Source organism: Pipra filicauda, unplaced genomic scaffold (genome assembly GCF_003945595.2).
Source record: "Pipra filicauda isolate LSUMZ 115617 unplaced genomic scaffold, ASM394559v2 scaffold202_size1376763_pilon, whole genome shotgun sequence".
Taxonomy (NCBI): Eukaryota; Metazoa; Chordata; class Aves; order Passeriformes; family Pipridae; genus Pipra; species Pipra filicauda.
In genome coordinates this window covers 1,071,182-1,091,190 of record NW_024104313.1, presented here as the reverse complement: position 1 = coordinate 1,091,190, position 20,009 = coordinate 1,071,182, and the positions used below count along the sequence as shown (strand labels likewise).

At 38.4% G+C, this 20,009-nt stretch overlaps 1 protein-coding gene across 1 annotated transcript in view; it reads left to right on the top strand.

Annotated features, from left to right (window-relative positions):
* Positions 1 to 20,009, top strand: part of IGF2R (insulin like growth factor 2 receptor) — a 57,649-nt gene that overhangs the window by 33,226 nt on the left and 4,414 nt on the right. Inside the window, exons 24-44 of the mRNA XM_039380800.1 lie at positions 729 to 872; positions 1,546 to 1,724; positions 2,078 to 2,165; positions 3,610 to 3,816; positions 4,193 to 4,323; positions 5,031 to 5,128; positions 5,934 to 6,070; positions 6,676 to 6,866; positions 7,479 to 7,605; positions 7,959 to 8,081; positions 9,050 to 9,312; positions 10,917 to 11,129; positions 12,018 to 12,167; positions 13,195 to 13,356; positions 13,866 to 14,073; positions 14,468 to 14,614; positions 14,747 to 14,981; positions 15,920 to 16,056; positions 17,076 to 17,190; positions 18,115 to 18,261; positions 19,634 to 19,818. Coding sequence (XP_039236734.1) covers positions 729 to 872; positions 1,546 to 1,724; positions 2,078 to 2,165; positions 3,610 to 3,816; positions 4,193 to 4,323; positions 5,031 to 5,128; positions 5,934 to 6,070; positions 6,676 to 6,866; positions 7,479 to 7,605; positions 7,959 to 8,081; positions 9,050 to 9,312; positions 10,917 to 11,129; positions 12,018 to 12,167; positions 13,195 to 13,356; positions 13,866 to 14,073; positions 14,468 to 14,614; positions 14,747 to 14,981; positions 15,920 to 16,056; positions 17,076 to 17,190; positions 18,115 to 18,261; positions 19,634 to 19,818 — 3,387 coding nt within the window. The remainder of the gene's footprint in view (positions 1 to 728; positions 873 to 1,545; positions 1,725 to 2,077; positions 2,166 to 3,609; positions 3,817 to 4,192; positions 4,324 to 5,030; positions 5,129 to 5,933; positions 6,071 to 6,675; positions 6,867 to 7,478; positions 7,606 to 7,958; positions 8,082 to 9,049; positions 9,313 to 10,916; positions 11,130 to 12,017; positions 12,168 to 13,194; positions 13,357 to 13,865; positions 14,074 to 14,467; positions 14,615 to 14,746; positions 14,982 to 15,919; positions 16,057 to 17,075; positions 17,191 to 18,114; positions 18,262 to 19,633; positions 19,819 to 20,009) is intronic.

Here is a 20,009-nt window from a genome sequence, read left to right as displayed (position 1 = left end):
TGAGCTCTGATTTGCCAATGGTGATATGGGGATGATGGAAGACTTCCTGAGGTGCAGGTTGATAGAGAACTTCTGTCTTCTTTAAGCTGACTTCCAGCCCAAAGAACTCAGCAGCGTCTGCAAAGCAGGATGTTAAACGCTGCAGAGCTGCTTCTGTGTGGGCGACAAGGGCGGCATCGTCAGCATAAAGCAGCTCCCAGACAAGATGGTTTAAGGTCTTAGTGTGGGCCTTCAGTCGCCTTAGGTTGAATAGGCTTCCATCAGTATGATATCGAATGTAGATACCATCCTGATCATCAAGGTCTGCTGTGGCCCTTTGGAACATCATGCTGAAAAAGATTGTGAATGGCGTTGGTGCAAGAACGCAGCCTTGTTTCACACCACTGGATATTAGAAAGGGCTCAGAAAGTGCATTGCCGTATCTGACTTGGCCGTGCTGATCCTCATAGAGTGAGATGATCATTTTAAGGAACTTGGGAGGACATCCTAAACGTTCCAAAATCTGCCATAGACCTTTTCTGCATCTGAGGGGGTGGGGGGGGCACCGCCTGTGGCCCCACACATCTGGGGAGGGCAACAGTACGTTCTCTCAATGGATATCTAATATGATTCTCAAAATTACTTTGAATTGTGTATTCATCAGTGAAACCTGTATCCTTTCAAACACAATAGTGCTGCAAGTATTAATGAGATCTCTGAGCTTAGGGTATATACCACATTTCTTTCAGATGCTGCAGGCAATGAGTATGATTTAAGTGACTTGAGCAAAGATGGTGAACCTTGGGTTGCTATTGACACTTCAAAGGAAGCGAAGAAGCGAACATTTTTCTTGAATGTCTGCAAGCCTTTGCCCTATGTGACTGGATGTTCTGGTAAGCCAATGGCAAGTGTTTCTTAACTTATGACTTCTGATGTAAGAGCTTATATGCAGAATGACATCCCTGGTTATTTTAGTAGGGTTAATTGAATCCTGCCTGTTTTAATCACTGAACTCACATAGACCTGGGTGACATATGTCAAGAGTACTAATAAACAGACTTTTGCAAATTGAGAGCAGTCTTAATGCTTATCAGGACTTTTGCATTGAGATGTGTGTGAATATATTTGGGAAAATTGCATCGAGGGCAGTATTTGCCAGTGTCTTTTGATTTTATTATTATTTTTTCAAGAAGATAGAAAAGTCAAATGTTGTTGAAGCCTGCTAATTGAATGAGGCCAGAATGAGAGGCTTATGCCATGTCTTACTGAACTTCTAGCCAGTGTAATATATTTAACATCGCTCTAGTCTTTTGTCAGCCTGTGGGAACAGATAAATGAGTGCAGTTTGAAAGATTTAGTGAATGCAGGACAGCCTCAGAGGCTTTAGGCACACAATGTCTCCAACTGTATTTATGAATTAATTTCTGTTGTGTTCTGCTACAGGAGTTTGAGACAGTCTGCTTTAATGCTCAAAGCTCTCTTAAAGCTACCCTATTATGTTATTTTACAATAAATTTAACTCTACTTGTTGAAGCTTTGAACTAAAAAACAGGCTTTTTCCTCTAGGTGGTGCCATAGGATCTTGTGTGAAATATGCTGATAAAAGCAAGAACCTTGGAGTCATTCAGATAACCCCCCAGGCTGCTACTGATGGGTCATTGAGCATTATCTACTTGAATGGTGACATATGCAAAGATAAGCAGCGTTATTCTACACGTATAATCTTCCAGTGCGATCAAACAATGGTAATTTTCTGTGCCAGTTGCTATTAATGAGGCTTTTAGTGCTTGGGGGTACTATATTAAAATGGACAGTGTTTATTCCTCTTAGAATGGAGAGACTGGTTCTAAAAAGTAATATCTTGTGTACAGGCTTTTCCTTTGTCTTTTTTTAAGTGCTTTACTGAACCTGTAGAACACAACAGTGTTGTGGAATCCTGTGAGCTAGCAAAAGCAGCTCTTTGCTGAGAATGAGCGCTGAAATTAGGTAGCAGAGATTTTAAGGCTGTGCAACTACAATTAAAAAAACCCTGCGTGTATGTTTTGAAATTTGCAATGCAGCTATTAATAAGCCCCTTTTATATGGCTCTTTTCTGTAGGGATCGCCGGTGTTGGAACAGGAGAATGACTGTGAGTTTGTATTTGTTTGGAGAACCTTGGCAGCATGTCCTGTTCACAAAGCAGAAGGTAAGTGTAGTTATTTGAGCTTTAAAATATCAAACAAATCTGTACAAGTAGTAAATACTGAAACTGTGTCAGTTTCTTGCCCTGCGATTCTTTCTGTGAAAGGTGCTGGCATGTGGAGGGATGAGCTTTAAGCCAACTAAGTATCCTATCTATCATTAAAACTATAAGTTAGGCCAAGTATATTTGCCTGTTATCCTATCTAGGGAAAGAAATAAAGTAATAATGCTGTTTCTGAGACATCATAGTACTATATTGTTAAATCACAGGGAGACTTCCTAGTAAATATTAAAGCATCACATTTCATGAGAACACAGTTGATTGTGTGCCTGGCAACTCATTCCCTGTCCCTCACTGAAGACTGGTAGCTAGATTTTAAACTTGACACTTGTTAGTCAGTGGGGGGAGGGCCAAGGGGGACAGTCTTCAGAATTTGCAGTTGACTCCAGGATGTGCAACAAGGAGTCACAAGTTCAAGTTCTGGTACTTGATTGGCTCTTAGATGGGAAGTTGAGTGTGCAAGTATAATCTCTGACCTTGCAGGCTTTTTTTTGCAGCTTGTAGTTAATGCCTTATAAAGCATCTAGACTTCCTGTAAAGGATCTGTTGCAACAGTCCTAGACAATTATTGAAACTGCCAGTGATCTCATGTGGCATGAGCCATGCTTACAAGCTACTACTCTGTAGCACGTAATACTATGCAGGACACTGGTGACTGAGTTGTGCTTTTGAAGGGAGGGAAACTGGTGTCTTTAACTTGCTGCCAACTTCTGTGATTGAGAAGACTGTTCATGTGATTCAATCTGATGATTTTTTTTTTTTAAACTTTAGAGCAAACAGTCATTTTAAAACTGAGGACTTAATCAGCAAAAAAGTTACTGAGGTATATCAGCTGATCAGACTCACAAAAACTAGAATTTTCCTAAACCTTCTTTGTAGATTTGTAAGCTGTAGTAAACATTTCTTATGATCAGTTATTCCCTGACTTGGTGAACTTCATAGCTGTTAAAAGAAGATACAAGACTGACATCAAGAACACCTTTTGCTTCGACCTTGTGACCTTGGTGTTCTTTCCAGATAATAAAGCAAGTGCTGGACTTAGTGACTCTGGTTCTGTACTTAACCTTCAGCATAGCTGAAGGAAGAACCTGTGAGGCAACTTTAAAGTTGTTTTTGAACTACAGTATGACTTTTGCATCTTGCTTTAGTGGCAGTTATAAAAGAAATTAGCCATTTATAGTGTAGTCACATAGTTCTAGATATTGGTGATTTCCCGAGACGAGTTGCTTAGCTGAACTAAGATGGCTCTTCAGTGTCTCTGCCCTAAAATGCCAGCTAGTAACTTTTGTGGCCTTATTTGTTCCAGTAAGCCTTAATTGTCCTAAGTGTATTTGGCAAAGCTAATAGATCTTAAATTGTATTTTAAATTCTTAATTTTTCTTTAAAGGAGAGGATTGCCAGGTGAAAGATCCAAGGTATGGCCATGTTTATAACCTGAAGCCACTTTCCAATAAGGACATAAAAGTGAGTACAGATGAGTATGACTACTACTTCAGAGTTTGTGGAGAAATAACAGAACCTTGCAAACCAGAGGTTGATACTGTTGCATCGTGTCAAGTAAAGAAGAGGGAGAGAACTTTCAGAAAAGTAGCAGGTACAGCACTTACAGAAGAAACTTAGAGAATGCGAAGATTAACCAGGATGTAACTGAAGCTACTATGTGATAGAAGAGTGGTTCTTGCTTATCTTGTACCTCTTATGAGACAAAGCACCTCACCACTTTTTCTTACTGTGCAAGTAAAATGGCATATATGTAGTTATCCTGACACTCAATTATGAATGAGCTCAGCCTTACTGAATATAACTCATTCAATTACTAGATCACAAATTTTAGGGGAAGGTTGACATCTGTCTATCAATACCTTATTGTGCATCTTATTGCTGTTTATGTAACCCTGCTGCCAGAGGCATTACTACAGTCATGTATTTACTGGAGTAGCTGTTGACTTTTCTGAACTCCTTGCTTCTAGGCTTACGTACAGAAAAACTGACTTTCAGAAATGGTTTAATCATGATTAATTACACCAGTGGAGAAAAATGTCATAAAATATATGAACGGTCAACTGCCATATTATTCTATTGTGACAAGACTACATCTGAGGTTAGTTTCAAAACATATGTTTCGTGTGCATACTGCCTTCCAGAGTTGCCCTCTTAAAGTATGAAAGTGTATGATGAAGAATATGAAATAGCCTCCTTCAAGAACTGCCTAATAATATCCAGATTAGACAGGAGATTGAAAGGTCCTATGAAGTGATAAAAAATGAAGAATGTTTTGAATTTTCAATTTACGAACAGTACCTTTTGTTGTGCCTCAGGAAGGTTGGGGCATGTCATTCCTTTAGGGGATGCCTGCCATTGTCAGAGCTCTTGGAGAAGTTAGGAAGGGGTGCTTTCCCATACATTACAGCTGTTTCTTTGTGAAAAAAATAAAAGGTAGAAGACTGAATGTGCAGGAAAGCAGTTTTTACATAACCAGACTAAAATAACCTGGTTACTTGCTTTTAGTATCTCTCTTTGTACTTGCACTTTCCTTCCTTTTCTTAATGGTGTGTAGAGTTACTTTTGCTCTTCTCCTTAGTTCAGGGAGGAGGCAGAAGGTTCTAATGGCTGCCCTTTTATCAGAAGTGTGCATGAGGATAAACTCAGGTTTGGGAGAAGCCATGCTTTCAGCTGGTCAGAGGCATAGTGTGGCTCTAAGATTATATATATGTTCCTGGGTCTTCTTGAAGCAAGACCTAATGCATTTTGGTAACTTTAGTGTGTTTAAATGAGAAAGCAAATTACTTTCATGTTGCATTCTTTCAGCCTGTATTTTTGAAGGAAACTCCAGATTGCACCTACATGTTTGAATGGCATACTCAGTATGCTTGCCCACCTGTTAAATCTACTGAGTGCTCCTACAAGTAAGTTGTTCCCACTAAGTTAAAATGAAGCTGTATGATGAAAGAAAAAAATACAGCCTTACTGCAATTCAGTGCAACGCTGCTGCTTTAGCTATCGTGTTTTGACTTAGTAACCAGCTAATGTGGCATTCAGTGCCAGTGCAAAGTATTTTAAGTAATTTTTGCAATTTGTGTTTGTGAAAACTAATTTCACAGAAGAAGAATACTTTGAGATTCTTAATAATAAAATAATAAAAGGGAACTTTTGGGTATGCAGTTATTGATGGTTGAAGGCTAAGTATGCTAGGTTATTGCAAGTATCTGGTTATTATTTAACTGTAGCTAATTTTAAACAAGAATACAACTGCTATCTGTTTGGAACTTTGACCAAACAAAGCTCCAGGAAAAAATGTCATTTATATCTGTCACCACCAAGTATTAGCTCATTAAGATTTGATAAGTGGAGTCAAATGTGGCTAATAATTGGCCCAGAGTTTTAACATCTGGCGTCATTATAGGTTTCCACCTCCACGTAAAAGTGCATTGTAACTGTGTTTGTACTTGCCATGCATTGAAAGATGACATGCTCCAACTAAAAGTTGAATTACTCCTGCATTATCTGAGGGCTGTGTGCGTCTGGGCAGTTACTGTGGGGGTAGATGGCGCAGTGATATATCTCTGTACCGAATTTGAAGTTTCTGGGGAACAATGAGCCTGCAGATTTCTTTTTCAGCATGATACTCTGCTTAGAGTTACTGCAGTAACTTAAGAATTGTAACTTTAAAATACTTAATTTTTTTACATACCTCTTAATCTTTTTGTACAGGGATGATGATGGAAACTTCTATGACTTTTCATCCCTAATGCGACATAGAGAGAACTGGGAGGCGATTGCTATATCTGCTACAACACAGAAATACTATATTAATGTCTGCAAACCCTTAGTACCATATGGTGCTGCACGTAAGAGCAAAATAAAAATACAGTCTTCCTGTTGTAGCTAGGGAAGGCAAAATTGGTAGGACAGTAGTGCTTGTGGCTGTTCTGAGTGAAAAAATCACAAAGCAAAGTATGTGGAGACAGTGGTGTGATTTCATCACCAAAGGGAAGGATAGGTTGTGGATCTGATTTCCATTTGCTTAGAGGGTGAGATTCACTAGCAGCTCTTATCTTCTCATGATAAATGCTGTCCTTATCCAAAGTCTGCTGTAGCTCTTAAAGATTAAAATAATTTCTTGGCACAAGATGCTAACTTCAGAATTTTTCTATGGCATCTTCTGAGTGAATCTGTGTTTTGTGCAGTGGAAGACCAGGTAACAGACTGTAGCCTTCCGCTCTGTGTAGTAATCTACTTCCCCAGTAGTAGCTGCCACTACTTTCTGCATGACCTTAAGTAAAGTGAGGATATTGCTGCTACTTGTGATTTTTGGGGAAAATGCACCCCACTGAGTATGGTTTGGACAGTGGCTTGGAGATATACCTGAAAGTAAAGTAGTGAAGTTTTATTCCAGGCAAGTATGCCTTAGTAATGTTTGGAGTGATAATGCGGTTTTTGTTTATCTGTATAGGTTCCTGTCCTTCTGATGCTGCTGCCTCCCTCATGGAGGGTACAAAATGTACCAGTCTTGGGGAGGTGGCTGATGGTCCCCGGAGGGAAAATGGCATTTCCATTCTGAAGTATATTAATGGAGAGCAGTGTCCAGATAAAATTCGCAAGAAAACAACAATATTGCGCCTCAAGTGTGATGAAAGCAGAATTGTAAGTGGGCTCCTTCTGGTGGAGTTTTATATCACTGTGTGTGTATGGAGAATGTGGGCACCTCTTATCCATTCCCTAATCATCTGTAGTTGAATGGGAGCCAGTCTTGCAAGCAGACTGACTTAGAGGTACTTGAATTTTAGATGCTGTGCAATTTTTGAGATCTTTTTGTACAATCTGCTAGCACAGATTTTACCATCTGTAATAGATAAAATTGTCTGCTTATGTCTTGAAGATGAATGTAGTGCAGGTAGGGAAGTGTTTGAAGTAGTAAATAATGCTATTTGCTGTGTAGTTCTTGCTCTTAGTTCATAGCTCTTGCACACTCTATGCCTTGCCGTTAAGTACACTTCTATTTTCTATTGCCCTAGGCTACCTTTAGCTCTTCTCTCATTAATTTGATTTCTCCTGATAATGATTCAGTACTGTTGTATATTTGAAATAATGAGAGTTAAATACTCTGTCCTTGGATTAATTCACTGGACTATGATGGTCTGTTAAGTTCTAGGACTGGTGTTTGAACTGAGCTCAGATGCAGGTATAGCCCTGTTGCATAGAACCTTACACTGTCACTCTGCAGAGTTGTCACTCTCTCCACTGTTTCATGTTTAGGAATCAAAGCCAGAACTTATAACTGCCATTGAAGATTGTGAATATACCTTCTTATGGTTCACTGCTGCTGCGTGCCCTCTTAAAAGCAATGTGCAAAATGACTGTCGGGTAACCAATCCTGCAACAGGTAAGGAGGAGGCCTCAGGATTTCATATGTGGAAGAGACTGTGTTCTTGAGGGACTTCATTAGAAAAGTGCAGCGGGACACATCCTCTGGATGGTGACTAACAAGCTTATTGATGGTAGAAATATCTTATAAGAGACTGCAATGTCCCTTGGAACATAAATAGTCTATAGTTCTGAAACTAGTTTTACCTCTGTTAATATGAATAAGTAACCGTTTGCCTTTCTAAGCTAGCAGGCAAATAGAGTCTGGTTGACCGTCCTACTAAATTAAGTTACTGAAAGCTTTTAATACAAAGAAATGTCTTGCTTTTGAATCTGAAAAAGAGATTAAATTATTCCCCAATCTCTCTACAGGCCATCTCTTTGATTTGACCTCATTAAAGCGAGAGTCTGGCTATACCATCAGTGATTCACACAACAGAAAGATTGAGTTGAATGTTTGTGCTGAAGCTAAAAGTTCATGTGCTAATGGAGCTGGTAAGTATCTTATCCCCTCTGGTACTGTAACGATTGACTATAGGGTACCCAAAAGAAATACTTATGTTCAAGTTTACAGTAAAATGTGAGGAGCAGGTTTTACTGCAAATGCAGAAGGAGTAAAGGGAACAGCTTTGTGGCTGAATTGCCTAGGAAAAGAACCTAAAACTGTTCTAGGAAGTGAAGCCATGTATTTCTACCAAACTTCATTCACTTGGGCTCACTTCCAGTCTCAATCCCTCTAGTTCCTAGTGGATGGGTATTTTTTTGGACATGAGGCCAGGAATGTAGATATTTCTGCTGTGCCTCTTGGCAATTGTGAAAATGGAGATGTAACAGGCTTCCAGCTAGAGTGAACCGAGCACAAAAATTTCTCTATAGTGATGCATTGCTGGAATGCATCTGCACTGGGCCTTGTGTCTGCACTTCAAACCTTTGCCAATCCTCTTTCTAGCTTTCTGTCCTGTTTTGGGTGCTTCTGAAACATCAGTAAAAGTTAACTTGTTTTCTAAGCTGCTAACTTGCAGATTGAATTACTAAGTCTTTTGGCAAATTGAATATGAGGTAGTATTAAGGCATCTTAAATGCTAGGAATGTTGCTTGTGAAGTAAAGATTATTTTTGTGTAGTTAGGAAATACTGTATCGATTTGGTTTTTAAGAGGCATCTTAAAATGATATATAATATACCAAATACTGTGCTCTGTGATTGATTTAATCTGTATAGATGCAGTACATACAGGTTAATGAAGTGTTAAAGACAATATTTGGTCTTTGTTTCAGTGCAGTTCAGCTCAGTTTAATGGGAACTCCAGATAGTGTGACAAAGCCTATCTTTCATAGGAAAACTCAAGTGAGAATAAAATCTTAAGTTTCCCACAGTTTATATTGTAAGGTGTGGTTTTTACAGGGCAGTTACATCAGACTTAATCTGTTCTGTTCATTTTTTCTTTTTTTTTTTTTACTCTAGCTGTCTGCATCACAGGTGGCCGAAAACCAGTTAATGCTGGAAAACAGAGTAAAACTTTAACTTATGAAGATCAAGTGTTAAAACTTGTCTATGAAGATGGAGATCCTTGCCCTGCAGACCCTGCACTGAAGCATAAAAGCTATTTTAGCTTTGTATGCAAGTCTGATGCTGGAGATGACAGTCGTCCTGTTTTTCTGTCTTTTGATGAGCAGACATGCACTAGTTACTTCTCTTGGCACACTTCCTTGGCTTGTGAGGAAGAGGTAAGGATTACTTTTACAGACAGCACTTGTGGGACTAAATTTCTGAGGGGGGTTGGATATTATATCAGCGTATTTTAAATTCGTTGAGGGAAAGGTCTGTTCCTGTAGTACAGAATGAAAGTTCATACAGAAGTTCTCAAATGCTTTTCATACAGACATTTTCAACACAGATGAACAGTACTTGGCAAAGTCCTGCTCCACATGTTGAATCAAGTTAAAACTTTTAACACTTCATAAAAACCCCTCTGTGCAACCTGCTTAGCTGCTTTTCTGTACAGTTCAAATGGAAGCCATAGAGTGTTGTCTTGGGAAGTGATGGTTAAAATCATCTGATGCAGCAGGCCAACAGAGCTGAGGTTGAGTTGAGGATAGATAGCATCTCTGTTAATGGGGATATTCTTTGTTTCTAGGCAAGTAACTAGTGGCCAGGCACCAGTATGATCAGTTTGCTCAGTGCAAAAACTGATAAATCTTGATAGTGTGAATTTAGGGTCTGCTTTGGCTGTGTAACACGTGTTGTAATAGCATGATTTGGTCAACTCTAGCTGAACTGATGTTCCAGACAATACTTTGTGCTAGTCTTTCTTTAGTTAATGTAGCTAGTTGAATTGTTATCACTATTGGGTGCATGGAGTAAAAGCCAGTAATAGGAGTAGAGGGCTAAATGAGCTGTTGGGTGAATTCGGATCTTTTCTTAACACCTGTACATTACTTTTGTAAATCTGCCTAATCATCCTTTTCACTGCCTTGATTACCTCCACTGTGACTATTGTTCTCTGCATCAAGTTATTTTTCCTCCTCATCATTGTCTCAATACTATAGCTCTTGCTTCCATTTAGGAGAAAACATCTTCCGGTTTCTTTCCCCAACAAGAACTGTCACATGTCCCCTCTTTTGGCTATTCTGGTTTCCTCTTCAGTAGTATGTACCATGCTGCAACACAAATCAACAGTGCCCAAACCCATTGTGCTTTCTAGCCTGTTCATTCCATTTGGTGATCATTGTGCACTTCCGATCACTTTTCACAGTGACCCAGGCTATTTCAGTGTGGTGATAAGTAGGTAGCGTTGATGATTATTGGTCCTAAAATTAAACGGTAATTTTGTTAGTTATTTCTTTTCTAATATCTAAGCAAGAATAGACTTTTCAAATTCCACAGAGGCTGTCAGTAAGTTTATGCATATTTAGAGTGTATGAAATTGGTTCTGAGGAAATGTAGTAGTCAAGCTATCAACTTAAAATAAAATGATTTTATGTTGTTATGACTAAGCTTGCTTATTTGAGGTGGTCCAATGATGTGTGGGAGATGAGGAGAGGAAGGGATCTTATGAAGTGATAGTGACTATGTATGCTGGAGTATGTGTGCCAGAGCTTTATGACTTGGTGTTCTTCTGACAGGGACTCCATTCCATAAGAATGTTTAAATGATCAAGGTTTTTCATGTGCGGCTTGTATGTGCTTAGTATCTATAGACAAACAAAAATTATAACAAAGGCTGCTTTTAAATGTAGCCATGCTTCTGGCCCCAAGAAGGATAGGATGCTTGTCAATAAATCAAAGCAAGTAACAAAAGAATAAAATCAATGACATGTACATTCTTGTAGGTGAAGTGCTCAGTATTGAATGGCAGTTCTGTTATTGACCTGTCCCCTCTGATCCATCGAACTGGGTATTATGAGGCATTTGTGGATGAAGATATTACAGATGTTTCTCCTGACTTTTACGTCAATGTTTGTGAGCCTCTCAATCCTATCAAAGATGTTAATTGCCCCCCTGGAGCAGCTGTGTGCATGGTTCCTGTTAATGGATTGCCAATAGTAAGTACTATGCCTTGAATCACTGAAATGTGCATTTAATAGTTTAATACGGTATCCCTGCCTATAAACCTGATTTGAACTAGGGGCTTGACAATGGGTTAAAGAAATGAAATGCAAAATTAAAATCTCCTCTGCAAAATTCCCTTTCATCATTTTTCCCTGTGAAGCAGTATTTTCCTGTCCTGAACCTCAGTGACTTTTTTGGGTGTCAGAAGATTCAATTCAGTGATAAATATGAAAAATTGCTCCAGAGAATTTTTTTCATAATATAGACATTGGGAAGCAGAACATCTTAGTTTACCATTCTGTGGCTTACTCGATCTCATGATAGCCTGCTTCATACTGCAACAGGCTATGTCCTACCATGCTTCAAAATGCATTTAGTACTTTCATGTAAAACTTTGACAGCTGAATAAATAGCAAGGCTATGATGGAATGTTGGTTAACTTGTCTGTGTTATTACCTTGAGAGATGAAGGCTCTTACCTTTTGAAGGCTTGTTTGTGAGCTGTAGAAGACAGACGTTAAAAGTTGAGATTGTTTTTCATGAACTTTCACATTGATCTAGGGACTGTACTCCATTGTTAATGCTGGTTTTAAGTCATGTGTTGGTAATTTGGCACAATGATGTAAAGAAGAATCTACCTGTAAGATGCAGACCCTCCCTGGCTTTTGTCAAGCTTAATCAAAGGGTGTTTTGACCTTCTCAGCTTGTGTTTTGTTAGGATTGAAATAAAGTAGCTGTTCTTTGAGTACAGAATGCAGTTTTCAAAAGTGCAGTACTTGTGCTCCCATATAAACATGAATCTGAATTGATCTGAATCTCTGGGCTGATCTGAAATCTAGATGTGTCCCATAAGTCTATTAATACATATTTTTACTTGTGTAGGATATTGGTCGTGTTACTGAACCTCCCAAGTTAAATGAAGCAGTAAATGAAGTTCACATCACTTACAACAGCACTACTCCTTGTCAGACAAACAACAAATTGAACTATACTTCTGTTATTGTATTTCACTGCAGCCAAGGAACTAGTCTGGTAAGACATCTATTAAACTTATGTTGATATTGGAGTATAATGGGAAGTGAGTCATAATCAGTGTTAGCTTTGTTTAAAACTAAATCAAGGATTTGTTTCTAGAATGTGTGGATGGACTTATTTCATCAAGGAATATACTTGGTATTTGTATTCTTAACAAGCCAAAATTTCATTGAGTGCATGAACTTTAGGCTTGAGAGTAACAGATTCTGATGATTTCAAGGATGACATTCCACTGACGTAATGTAGCAATAACTTATTGCTGACATTAAACTTGATGCTGTATTGCACCTTTAGATCCAAAACCTTGTACTTGTACCTCAGGCTATCATGAGAACCGGTGTAAGTGTAGAGCTGTTACTGTGAAATGTTTCCCCTGTGTTGTAACCTTTTCCATAATCATACACAGCTTTAAAAATTTGTGTTTAGTTACTTACGTTTTATTTTGTGTCAACACCCAAATGCTAAATTGAGTTTGCATGGTGATTTGAGTCCAATGCTTCTTGAATTTTTTTGAGTGCTTTTAACAAGCTGTAGAGAATACTTGGGTATGATGTTTGACAAACTAGAGCTTGCTGAAGATCGTGGAACCATTTTCCATTAACATGGGGCATGAGCTGAAACTTGAGACAGCTCTGAATATTACACAGGCCATACTAATATTTTAGTTTAAAATATGAGGAAGTAAAAAACGTACTCTATAAACCTTAACTCAGTGAAATTTCTTAACATCCTCACACTTTTGCTCCTTGCAATTAAGCTGAACGTCAAAAATCTCAACCATAATTAAGAAGAAAGCTCGGATACTTCAGTTCCTTCTTTGATTGTTTTCTGGAGCGAGGTAGAATGTATTTCCCCCATGAGTTTTTTGCTACTGGTTGTAATGTAAAGGCATGGTGTTTGTCCTACAGTCAGTGAAGTCTGGCCTTGGTAGTAACTGAGGTTAAATACTGGGTGGGGGGGAAATGCAGAAAGAACAACGAACGTACAAAATTAGACCTAATGTGTCTGTGTTCTTTGGTAACAGGGTAAGCCGAAGATGATAATGAAACTTGAGTGCAGTTTTGTGTTTGAGTGGGAAACTCCAGTTGTGTGCCCTGATAAAGTGAAAACTTCAGGCTGCTCTGTTACTGATGAACAGCTACACTATACTTTTAACCTGACCAGCCTTTCTGGAAGATCATTTGAGGTAATGCCTTCTGGTGGTGTGATTCTTTCTTATTTGTTTATTTGTTTATTTATTTGTTTATACTTTTCTATTGCTGTCAACATTTTAATACTGCAGCAAAGGTTTCTTTTAAGCATCCTGGGCTGTGAGAAAAGACCGAAGCATGTGCTATGATCAGTATTTATATTTCTTGGCCTCTGACAGAGGGGAATAATATTAGAGGGTATAATATTGTCTTTAATGTTTTTGTGAAGGAAGTTGATGAATATACTGATGGAGAGAGGAGGGAGAAATCTTCACCTTTGACAGAATCTTGAACGTGAAAGCAAGACTTTATCTGTGGTCCTGTGTGCTTTATCTGCAGTTTTGTCATACTAAGGAAGGCCAGACTTGCAAAATCGGTCATCGTCTTTTCTTCCTGAATTATGCAAGTGTTGCATGAGACTTGTTTATATAAAGTGCTCCTGGTTTTCTGAGTACCGACTGTAGGCTTTGAGGCAGACTTGTGATACTTCTGGTTGTCTACACAGGTATTTTCTGGATCCAGCAGTTACCATATTGGTGTGTGCAGTAAGGCAACAGGCTTGCCCCAGGGAAAATGCAAAGATGGGGCAGTGTGCCTGACATCTGAAAAAGGTGTGTCATCTTTTGGAAACATGAAGGAAATGAAAATGGACTATAGCCACCAGGATGAAACAGTGATCTTGCAGTATACAGGAGGTGATCTGTGCCCTCCAGGTGAGATTGGAGCAGACCCATTTTTTATGTTAAAAATGTGCCAAATTTTTTTCTCTTTAACATATGAGGCTTTGTTGTGATAAGAGGAAGCAACATTTTACATACGTTAATAGAAACCTGTAGTTTCCTTAAATCACATGCACCGTATTAATCTGCAGCATCAACATCTGTCTCCGTAGAAGAGACAGTGCAGCTTTTCTGTAGGGATGATTGTAGCTACTTGTTCACTACATCTAGTTTTCTAATTGGGTTTAAACTCAATATTTCAGTATTTCTGTTATCTGCCTCTGACTCTTCTTTAGTACTGAAGTACAGGCTTCGGGTATGGTCATGAATATGGATATCCCTGCTGTTCCGCTGCATGTTGTTAAGAGTTTATACCTTTCCTTCTCAGTGACTGAGAAGGGAGAGCTTTGTGTCTTCCCCTTCAAGTACAAAGGAAAGACCTATGAGGAATGTATTACAGAAGAAAAGAATAAGCCATGGTGTGCTACAACTGAAAACTACCAGGGAGATGAAAAGTGGGGATTTTGTGGTAGCGGTAAGTACTTCCTGCACTTCATGTGCAAGGATCTGAGCTAACGCAGGGATTTAGCTACACTAGAATTCATATGTGCCTGGAAGCCTCTTGCAAAGTATGTTTTTCCTTTTTTTCCATCCTTCCCCCTTATAGCAAATGCAAGAAAGGAATCTACCATTATCTTCACATGTGATGAAAATGCTGGTATTGGGAGACCGTACCTTCTCAGTGAGACTCTTGGTTGTGCTGTGACATTTGAATGGAAGACTCAAGCTGTTTGTCCTCCCCAGAAAATGGAGTGCAAGTTTGTCCAAAAGCACAGAACTTATGACTTAAGAATGCTCTCTTCCCTGACGGGGTCATGGATCTTTTTCCACAATGGAAACTCGTGAGTAATGAGCAACTCCCAGGGAGCAGCTTGCTGATCAGTACTGTTGAAGTTGTAATGTGGCATAATATTTCTGTTTGCTTAAAATTGTCAGTGCTTAACACTGCATGTAGATAAAAAACCAAGAAAGGAACCCATTTTATCCAAAGGGATTTAAAATTACGTTCTTCATTCTCACTCCTTCCCTATTTTGGTAGCCTTTTTAAAAGGATGAATAAGTCTGAACTAAAAGCTTTTTAAAAGCTTTCTATTTAAACTGCTATCTTAACAATGTAATTTTGTCATTTAAATGCAATTTTTTTTATTCTTAATAATGTTAAATAAAAAAATTAATTGCTTTCTTTTAACTCAGGTATGTAATTCTTGCCTATAAACTTTAACTTCTAAGCCTCTATGCATCAGCTTAGAAGAAAATATGAATGGCAGGAATTCATCAACCTCTCTAGCATCCCCCCTCTAGTTAGCAAATAGAAATGAACTGGCAAGGATGACAGCATCTAATTCTAAACTTATGATATATCATGAGGTAGCAAAACTGCTTCATTTACCACCTTGGTAGTAATTCCTCTGTTCTGATGTATCTGAGCTGGTGTAGCTTGGAAGAGACTGAATTTAGGATGGTACTGTAACCTTTATAACTGAAAAAACTTTTGGACCTTTCTTGACTCTGTTCCAATTTCTAGTTTGGACCCAGATCAAAATTAACTAATGAACTAATCTGGTAAATGATGAATTTTTTTTTTGCACAGTCTTTTACTTGAAAATGATAGTTAGAAGTAATCTGCCAAGCCTTAGCTTACAGAATAAAGCATGTAGTAATTAGAGATTTAGTTTCTTGCAATTTATCTAGCTTCCCATGAGGATTCTAAAGTTTGTGTATCACTTCTTCAGTTAGGCCTAAATGAATTTTAAACTTTTGTCTACTGTGTTCTCTATAGGTACTATGTGAATCTCTGTCAGAGGGTACATATGGGACCCACAGGCTGCCCTGAAAGAGCCAGTATTTGCAGGAAAAGCAACAATGGAGATGTTCAAGTCCTTGGACTTGTTCATACACAGAAGCTGAATGTGACAGGTAGTTACTTTTTTTCTTGTAGAGAGCTAGAGATAGAAGGTTAAATCTTACAGCCTAGCTATAGTGCTTCTTAAATTATGATGAAGCCTTTATTTTGAAATATCTTCACCAGTGAATCTTTTGTTTAAAAACAAAACCAGTAAATGTTACTACTCAAATGTGGTGTTTAAGTCATGAGAAAACACTGAAGCAGTAAAGAGTGTTGTCATTAAAGCTGTAAGAAATTAGTTGTCCATCTGAACATTAAGAAACACTTTTTTACAGGGAGGGTGCCCAAGCACTGGCACGTGTTGCCCAAAGAGGTGGTAGAGTTTCCTACCTTGGAGATATTCCAAGGTTGTCTGGACATGGTCCTGGATAGCTGGCTCCAGGTGGCCACTACATGAGCAGGGGGTTTGGACCAGATGACTTTCAAGGATCCCTTCCAACCTCAACCAATCTGTGATTCTGTAATTGTGGGAGGGAGAATTGTTTTTGTTCATTCTGTTTGAAAAGGCTTATTCTGCATCAACTAACTTCTTCAATTAAAGCAACATGTGAAAGATGACTAATTGGCTTCACTCTTAAGAAAAGGACTTAAAAAAACCCAACTTAATCTTACTCAAGTTTTCAGTTTAAGGAATATTTTTAAATTGGTGCTGAGTTTGTAAAATTGAGGGAAATTTTCCATCCAGTTACACAAGCAATGCCATGTGTTATATGTGTTTATTGCTTGAGCTTATTTATAAATGGATATCTTCTTCATTTTCTCTTACATTTAAAAAAATGACATCTTAAATGTAAACATTTGTCATGGCCATACTGGTGACCTGAACGCAGGTAAATGCAAAGATATCCAAGGATTTTTAAATGGCCAGAAGTGTGAATGCCTCAAGTTACTGAAGTGCTGTAATTGATACATATTGTCTGTACAGGGGAAAAAAATCCTAGAAGTTAAAGCAAGGAAGTGTAGAGAATGAGCAAAGGAAATTTCTGCGTAAAAGACCTTGAGTGTCACCATTTTTTTTTTTTTCTTCTAGGTGATACAGTGTATATAAGTTATACCAGTGGGCAAGAATGTAGGAAAAACAAGAAAGTAACAACAATTATAGAACTGAAATGTGCAAAAACAGTCGGCATGCCTATGCTGCAGAGGTGAGTAATAAATTAACATACCAGTGATCTTCGTGGCTGCTTCCTTTGTACCTCTCTAGTAAACTCTTAAGTCTTGGGACAGTGAATGTCCGGTCTGTTGGGCAGTCCCTAAAATAATCCTTAGCCTGTACATGCAAGGCTTGAATCTTCTGGACTTTCTTCAACTATTCACTTCCATAAACAAATGTATTTTGTATTTATCTTGAACTTTCTGGGCAAAAATTTAAACATTCTACTTCCAAATTAGATCTGACAATGTCTGGGGTGCTTTTGTTTTCAATGTTAGTCATAGTACTATGACTCTTAACTCTGCTCAAAATCTGTGTATTAGAGAACACTTACTGTAGCTAAGTGATTGAGCTAATAAAACATGCCTCAATACAGTGTATTTAACTAGAAACTGTCTAAAGTGAGGTATGTTTGCATGGATCAAAAATACTAAAAAGGCTTGATGAATTTTTATTCCATCTTGATATTGTTAACTGTATATTGCTTGTAGAACTGGTAAACTAAGCAAGATGCTCTGTAAGAGTCAAAGAACTAGGTAGCAAAATTTGATTAGCTTATACATTTTATCCTGTTTAAATAAAGGGCAGGTTTCACATACTGCAAAAAAGCAGCCTGATATGTTTGTTAGCTAAAAGATTTCAATAAAATCATCTGATACACTGTGTAAATTCTGGAACTTTAAGTAGGAAGTTCAAGTGCAGCCAGATCTTTTAAAGTCTTGGAACTGCAGAAAAATGCTCTGCAATTCTTCAAATAGCTTTTTTTGAGTGCTACTTTACTATTTTATCTTACTCTCAGCATGATGCTTAGGCAGGACACTGTCACGTGGGTTAGCAGTTGTCTCTTCCCTTTCTCAAGATGATAAAAACTTGTTAGTCTTTCCTGGAATCATCAGGTCTATCTTCTGTTTGGTAGGTTTGATGAAGAAAACTGTGCTTATTACATTACTTGGGACACACGTGCAGCTTGTGCTGTGAAGCAGCAGGAGGTGGAGGTGGTGAATGGAACTGTCATTAATCCTGCAACTGGGAAAAACTTCTCTTTAGGTGATATTTATTACAAGTGAGTAAAAAAACCCTAAAGAAATGCCAAAACAACAAAATCCCAGCAAGGACCAAAACCCACAACATCTTAGTCCTGTAGAACTGTATTGCAAGAAAAGAGCTTGGTATGAATATTCTGTTTTGCCTTAACAGTTCTTAGGTGTCAAGTGGAAATACCACTGAATTCACCTTGTACCGATGATTGACTTAAAGTCCTAATTATTAGTGCAGGTCACAGCTGGACTTATGTGTGTGAGCATGTCCAGGTGTACTCAAGACTACTCTAAAGCTTCCACATACTCACCTTGATGTTAGATCTCTTTACTGTGGATAATTGCTCTCTTCCATAGTGTATAGACATTAGTTCAGTGCTAGGAACTTCCCCACCCCACCCCACCCCCCACGTACTCTTTGGCTTTTTACATAGTATCTTTTTACCTGCTCACATGATCCATCAGGAAGTAGGAACCCATGCTTCAAAAGCCTTAAAAGTGAGGAAGGACATCTCTGGAGGAATGGTTAAGCAAGCCTGAACTCAGGAGTGGTAGAGAAAGACAAGCAGTTACACTGACTGTACTACACACTGCACATAACCCTGTTCCAGAATATCTTATAAACTGCTATAATTAACATTAATGCTAGTGTTATGCAAGGAAATCTGCCTATACTGATGTTTTGGGAAGAGTAAACTCTGCTTGTAGGGCACAAACCACTACTGTGCAGGATTAGAGTAACTGAGCAAAAGTGTTGCAAATAAACCTGTTGTGCAGATGTGATGACAGCATTGCAAGCATAGAGAAGGAAATAAAAATCAAACAGTCCTGGATGAAGGAGAGGAAGGCAGGACAAAATTAAAAACTTGGTGTGATGTGAGATTAAAGATAAATCATAATTAATCAAGCTCAGCTTTCAAGCAAGTGGCTAGTACAAATAGCTCAAAGTGTTCTCACTTGGACCAGCAATGTGAAAGGATGGTAGAAGTAGTTAACCTTCTGGAGAAGATGTCTAAGCTGTGCTATTTATCACAGCTACATATAGTTTTTACGGCCGGTAGTGTGTATGAGCCTCTGAATCATCCTTTTGTCTTCAGTTTATCTTAAATCTCTGGAGGTATTTACATATCCACTCACACATTGAGGGCAGTATAACTAGAAAAATTTGCTTTCTGTACTTGCTTATAAAGATTATATTTATGCTAAATATAATTTTATTTCTGATGTTGAGGGAGGAAGCCTCAGTCCTGCATCTTCCCTGGTTGCTGAATAAATCACTCAGCTTGCTCTGGAATCAGCCAGTGGTAGCAACTACCACTGTCGCCGTCTTATCTCTTGGGAATAATCCAAATCTGTGCGTTTAGACTTTAAGGATAGGCTTGCCCTCTGTTTCCTCAGATTATACACAGCTTCTGGAGACATACGGACAAATGGTGATAAATATGTATATGAAATTCAACTTTCTGGTATAAGGAACTCAAGTTTCCCAGAATGCTCTGGAGCAAACATCTGCCAGGTTAAAACTAATGAACGTCGCTTTCGGAGAGTTGGTTCTGCCAGAAAAGCTAAATATTTTGTTGAGGGTAAGTCATTGTCCACCAGACTGAATTGCTTGATATACTGTGTGAATTACTTCATCAGAAAATGGTTCTTGTTTCATCCATGCTAATGCGCATTTCTGTAAATCTATCCAAAGTTTGTCTAGCATAATTGAGGTTGCTTTTTCTTACTGTGTAAGCTCAGTTGCAAATATGGCCTTAAGAGGGGTTTGGGC